The following is a 6,741-nucleotide window of genomic DNA, read 5'->3' as shown; positions in this document are numbered from 1 at the left end:
GGCGGCAAAAACACCCGGCGGGTTGGATAAATGTCCTCGGCGGGCCACAGTTTGAGGACCTCTGGCTTACCTGTTAGAAATAAACCCTGAACACTTGGGGGGAGTCAGTGGGGCAGTTAGGGATGAATTTTGAAATGCTCTAGCCAAATGAAAGAGAGGTGATGGGAGGAGAGAATGGCAAAATGTGGGTCATCATTGAAACCGGGATGGCAGGTCACCAGGCATTCCTGAGATGGCAGTGAAGAGAAAGTACCGTATATATACGAGTATAAGCCAACATGAATATCAGCCGAGGCACCTATTTGCACCACAAACACTGCATTTAAAATGTTCTGAAAAACTCGGCTTACACAAATATACACGGTATATTAACTTGTCTCCATTGAGAAGTCTTGTAGTGGGGGAGTGATTGTATAACTCCCCTTAATGTGACTGAACGAATGAACTGTTCAATTGTATGAAATCTGAATTATGTGACAATAAAAGTGATGGGGGGAAATTTTTTTTTAAATAATGAAAATTTTCAGGAACCTGCGACCAGAATGCGGATGCTGCAGGTGACACTGATTCCAGGGCAGAGCTGCCCCCAAGGGTCCTCTTGGCTGTGAACTTTATGAAAGCAGGTTGCCGGGTCTGTCTTTCTCCGGCAGGGGAGCTGAGTGGGTTCAAACTGCCAACCTTTCAGTTCGCAGCTGAGCGCTTAACCGTTTGGGCCATCAGGGTTTTTGGAATCAAAGTACCTAGGGTCAAATACTAGCTCCTGACACTTCCGAGCTGTGAGATCGTGAACGTGTTATGAAGCGTATCTGTGGCTTTGGTGTCTGTCCCCATCTGCAGAAAGAGCACCTGACTGACAAGCCTGCCCTGGGAGGAGTAAACGAGTTAAAATATGGAGAGTGCATAAGCCAGGCCTCACACTGAGCAAACGCTCCATCGACGAACGACAGCGATCACCTTCTTGGGGGAGCCTTGGTGGCACAGTGGCTAAGTGCTGCGCTCCTAAGTGAACCCCACTGTTGGTCCTGTAAAGATCGCCCAGCCCTGCAAGCACGCGAGGGCAGCGCTACTCTGTCCCACGGCGCCCTGAGGAGCCAGAACCAAGTCACTGCAACAGGTCTAACTCTAGACCAAACCAAACCAAACTCACAGCCTCCGAGTTCACTCTGGCCCACAGGCCCCACAGGACGGGCGAGAACTGCCCCTGTGGGTTTCTGAGGCTGCAGCTCGACGGGAGTAGAAAGCCATCTTTCCCCACTGTAGGCAGGAGTAGTATGAGCACAGTACCTACCACAGGGCAGGGAGGTGCCCTGTCCCCCAACACACACTTTTTCTTTTTTTAAAATGAATGATGGAAGTAAATACATTCACCGAGCAACGCCTCGGATGAAGACCAGGCTGGGCAGGCCCCTCAGGCCCCTGTCACTTATATCCTGGGCTGGTCTTTATAGCTTGACTGAAACCGAGCCCACCAACCTCCACGACCACGGGGGAGCACCCAAGGTGGCCTGTCGGCGGGTGGGGGGTGGTTCGTGTTCACATGCAAGTTCACACCAACTCATCGCTTCTCGGCCTTGTGGCAAATTCCGATGACTCAGTAGCCCTACGGGCAGGCTAGAACTGTCCCTGCGGGCTACCATGCCTGGTTAAGGAAGGAAAGGGCCTCATCGTTCTCCCTTGGGGCGGCTGGTGCTTCCGGGCGCCCACCACAGCCCAAAGCATGACCACGGAGCCACCAGAGAACTCTTTATATTCAATGTGCTTTGGATGCTTTTGTTACCCAACACATGTGGGACACGCAGAAGAGGCAGGGGGGCTAAGATAAAACAGTACCCCTGCTCCCCAAGGAGCTCCAAGCCTAGTGGGGGAGGAGGTGAGCCCAGGCTGACACTCCGCTTCGGCAGAGACCCGACTGACTGTCCGCCGCACACTGTGTAAAATGCCTCCCAGGCCTCATCGCGGTGGCACCCAGACCCAACCCAGGGCCAGCGCCTTGGTTCTGACTCACGGCACCCATCGCGCAGATGCAACTACCTCACAAGGTTTCCAGGGCTGCAAATCTTTCTGGAAGCAGACCATCATCTTTCTCCTGCAGGGCAGCCAGTAGCTTCAAACTGATGTCCTTTCTGTTAACGGCCAAGTGCTTACCCTCGCGTCACCAAGGCTACACCCTCCTAACACTCCCGAGAGCTGGCTGCGTCCATTCACCTCCATTTCAGATTAACAGTAGGGAGTTCAAGGTCACACCATTAGAAAGTGACCAGGCTGAGCATCCAAATAGTGTGTGCATGTGAGAGAGAGAGAGAGATCTGCTCACCCAGAGGTGTGTCCAACAGCACGAGCCCAGGGAGGGCGTGCTGCCTACACCCAAGTCAGCCTCCCTGACCAGAGTCATGACGGAAAAACACAGAAACGGGGCCAGAGAAGTCCTCTTCCAAAAATAGCTCCCACTGTTGCCAGGAGCCCTGGTAGTGTCATGATTATGCACTGGACTGTTAACGAACTCCAGGGTCAGCGGGTTGAAACCACCAGCCGCTCCCTGGGAGAAAGATTAGACTCTTGACTCCCATAAAGAGTTAGTCTTGGAAACCCACAGGGGCAATTCTAACCTGTCGGATAGGGTCCGTATGAGTCGGCACTGTCTCGACAGCAATGAGTTTGAGTCGGTGTTTAGGTGCCATCGGTCCCAGTTCATTGTGACCCTGGGTTCAACAGAACCTAACACCTCCCAGTCTAGTGCCACCCTTACAATTGTTGTCTGAGTCCCTGGGTCTCACGCAACTCTCCCTAGTAGGCCCAAACCCACTCCCCTGTCACTTCATGCCACCCGGGTCCCTAGTTTATTACAGCCCGGGGCTACTAGGGCAGCATGGCTCTTCCAAGGGACCAGAGTTGAGCAGTCAACATCTTCTGAAGCTGTGAACCTTGCTCAATCTTCTAGGCCAGGCAAGCCCACCAGCTATGCTGCAGCCATTCGGAAGGCCTGGACTATTTTCCAACAGCACAGACTCCTGGAGCACAAGAGAGACCAGGGGGGCCACCCAAAGGTGGCCACAGAACGGTTCAGAGGCGGGCTGCCTCAACTCCAATCCCAGCTCTTCCATTCCTGGTGTTTGTGGTAAATGATCTTGAAGGAGCAACTTAACTCCTCCAGGCTCAGCTGCCCCAGAGGGTGGCTGACAACTGAAATAGTGGCTGGCCCAAGTACTCATTCATAGAATGCTAGCCCACGGAGAAGCCGAAACCGTGTTGTTGAGTCCATGCCGACTCATAGCGACCCTATAGGACAGCATAGAACTGCCCCTGTGGGTTTCCAAAACTGTAACCCTTTACGGGTGTAGAAAGTCTCATCTTTCTCCCAGGGAGGCTGCTGACCCTGTAGCTAGCTAGCAGCCCAATTCATAACTTCTAAGCCACCATACTAAGTACTAATTACATGGTCAGGACCCCGCCCAGCTAGTAATCAAGCCCCACCCACCTCCCATGGCACACAGACCTACCACAGAGTTCCAGTGGAGGCTGGCAGAAGACCAATCACTCTGGCTTCCTCCACGCGGAGTGATTCTCCCCCACTGGCCACGCCAAAGGAACAGCTGCCTACTGCTCAAAGGAGACCGAGGGGCAGCTGCCCACTGTGGCAAATCCTAATCCTGTTTTGGGCCCATTCTGAGATCCAAGTCACAGAACAAGCACTTATTAAGCAATTGCTGCTTACTGTGTACTAAACCATAGGTTCCCAAACTCATTCGGCCTTTCCAGAAAAGAATTACTCAGTGCCGTCCTGGCAATTAAAGGCTTTTGTACTATAGCCCATAATCCTGGATAAAGCATACGTGTCTGTTTTTGTAGCCCCCCACCCCCCACCCCCCGGGGTTATTCTAGTGCCCCTGTGGGTAGGACAGTATCACCCATTTTGGAAAACACTGTACTACACTAAGGTGCCCCAGCCCTGCTGTGGATTAGGCATTGGGCCTATTAACCAAAGGTCAGAGGGTCAAACCCACCAGCCGCTCTGTGGGAGAGGTGAGGCTGCCTGCTTCCATAAGGAATTGCAGTCTCAAAAGGCCTATACAGTATAAGGTCATTATGAATTGGAATCAAGTGGACAGCAGTGGGTTTCTCCTCCTCCTAGACTAGCAGGCAGGGGAAAGACCGTAAAATAAACGGCAGAGTAGCTAAGGGGGCCTGAGGAGTTACACGGCTCAGGTTCGAATCCTGGCCCTGCCGTTTACTGGTTGTGCAATCGTGCCAAGTGGCTTCGCCTCTTTGTGTCTCCGTTTCTTCGTGTGCAACAGAGAGATCCTCATCACACTCAGCTCTTGAGGGTGTTGTGAAGGTCAAGAGAAGATGTGTTTCCAAATGTTCCTCAACATGAATGCACAATAAACATGGGGGATTAAAGACCAGTCTGATTCCCAAGTCAAAAAAAAAAAAAGAATTTTTATAGCGTGGCCAGGGTTTCAGTCACTTGAGAGTCGTGAAGATTCCTAAAAATCTGGGCTGTGCCCTGCCCCCCTCCTCCCATTGTGCCAACGGGGAACATGGAAGAAAACAAAACTCCCAAAGAAAAAGAATCTGTACGCAGCTGAGAAGCAAATTAAGTCCAGGCTCTTCAACCTTGATTTCAGACCTTCCTCCAGGTGGGCAGCACTGCCAACCTCCTGCCTCTGGTTCCCTAAATGTTCACTCTGCCTGGGGCTAGGGAACCACTTCCTGTCCCTCAAACACCACGTTCAGCTCCCTCCCTCCCCCGCCTGTTTGGGGGCTTCACATTCCTTCCTCCCCATTTCTTCAACTGTATGACCACTGCCGCTCCTGACCCTGGGTGGTGTAACGGGTGCTTAGCTGCTACCCCAAAAGTTGGAGGTCCAGGTCAAGTCCACTCAGAAGTAGCTTGGAAGAAAGGTCTGGCAATCTAGGGCCAGAAAAACAATTATTATTATTTTAAATCAAATCGGCCGTTGAAAACACAGCTCTCCTCTGACACCAGAGCAAGTCTAATAGAGCTCGATGGCAGCTGGTTACTCAGCTGCCAAACCCAAACCCAAGCCAGACCCACTGCCCTCAAGTCCACTTTGATTCAACAGCGACCCTACAGGGCAGGGTAGAACTGGCTGGCCCCTATGGCTTCCAAGACTGAAACTCTTTCCGGGAATAGAAAGCCTCATCTTTCTCCCAGAGTGGCTGGTAGTTTCGAACTGCTGACCTTGTGGATAGCAGCCTAACTTGTCACTTACCAAGTCACCAGTATTCCCCGGAACAAGGCGAATCATACTGTCCTGCACCACTTCACACCCTCCACAAGGCCTATGCAGAGCCACGTGACTATAAAGCTTGCAATAAATATTATGATTGCTAAGTGGGTGGATGAAAGAGGAAGCAGAGAGCTGGTGATTAGGCTCCGGCAGCCTGTCTGTTTGGGGGGTGTCACCCGACATTCAGGATTGGCAGAACAGCACTGCCTACTTGTGTCCTTCCCTGGGAAGTGTCCCGCCCTGGGCCTGCAACGCTGAGCCTGGTGACTCATTCCAGTGGCTCTGCCGGTCTTCGAAGACACTTCTGCAGACGCAACAGAGTATGGAGAAAACTTGGCAGGCCAGGCAGCATGCTGGCAAAAGGAGGTCCCAGTTCCCGGCTCAGCAGTGGCGGGATTTTTGGTCTCAGTCAAGCAACCAACTTTCATGGAGCAATGAAATCCGTGGAGGCCGGAAGAGGGAGAAGGGACGGAAGGAGCTACACTTGGTGCTGGGCACACCAGAGCCCAGCCTAGGCGCATCTGAACTCGGCCCGTGGGCCCTTGAGTGGGCAGGGATCTAAGGGGTATCCCACTGTCCCTTGGCAGCTAGGGCTCTTTGCCAACTCAAGACTCCATTCATCTCTGTAAACCTCAGCGTTCTGATGTGGGAAATGGGAGTCCCACTAACAGTCCCACACTCTTCCCAGCGGTGCTTTGAGGGCTGGTGGACAGTATGCCTCTCAATGCCATAGAACGGACCTCGGGGTACCGTTCCATCTGACCTAGTATTTGGAGCCTTTCCTTCCCTCTCCAGCTGAAGTATGCTATTTCAAATGCCCACTGGGGCACGCGGATCCCAAGGGGCCTCTTACATAATATTCAGTTTGAACTTCTCAAATAAAGAATACCTGAGGCTTCTCCTGCCTGAAGCTTCGGGTCTTTTAGTATATGTGCCCGAGGCAAACGTAAGCTTCGGGTCTTTTAAAAACCCACTTCGACGTCCCACCACCAGCAGGGCTAAGACGAGGCCTCCCGGGGGTTTCCAGGGTGCACAAGGTTGCCTTTTCAGACAACTGCCCATTCAGCGGTTCCTAACCCAAAAAGAATGGGCTCCGAGGGCCGGCCGGCTCCCTTACAGGTCACCGATAATGTCCGGTGACATGCCTTTGGCCAACCCTCCAAGCTGACTCCAGCATCCTCCCACGGTCTATCTCCGGCCATTAACAAAGAGGGTCTTGGGTCTGATTTGGTGGGGTGGGGGGCGGAAGGCATCCTCCAGAGCCAGGTCCGGCCAGGCCTGTGTGATTCCGGCTATGGGTCCATCGGTCCGGGGGTTGGCCCGCTCCCGGCGGAGGGGGCTCCAGGGGGCCGAGGGTACCCACCTTCTGCTCGACGCCCTGCAAGCCTTGGCCCAGCTCCTCCCGCTGCCGGGAGATGTCCTGGTGGCTGAGCCGGACCTGCTGGACCTCCTCCAGGACGTGGTGGACACACCAGCCCGAGAAGGCGGC

The 6,741-nt window shown here is 53.3% G+C and overlaps 1 protein-coding gene across 1 annotated transcript in view; it reads right to left on the bottom strand.

Moving 5' to 3' along the window:
- Window positions 1–6,741, bottom strand: part of CKAP4 (cytoskeleton associated protein 4) — a gene marked incomplete at its 5' end in the record, with an annotated part of 11,339 nt that extends 4,598 nt beyond the window's left edge. Inside the window, one exon of the mRNA XM_004700731.2 lies at window positions 6,616–6,741. Within this exon, the coding sequence (XP_004700788.1) occupies window positions 6,616–6,741 (126 nt within the window). The remainder of the gene's footprint in view (window positions 1–6,615) is intronic.

This window comes from Echinops telfairi, unplaced genomic scaffold (genome assembly GCF_000313985.2).
Source record: "Echinops telfairi isolate 266 unplaced genomic scaffold, ASM31398v2 ScPeMD7_2;HRSCAF=8, whole genome shotgun sequence".
NCBI classification, from domain to species: domain Eukaryota; kingdom Metazoa; phylum Chordata; class Mammalia; order Afrosoricida; family Tenrecidae; genus Echinops; species Echinops telfairi.
This window is presented reverse-complemented; position numbering and strand designations above follow the sequence as displayed.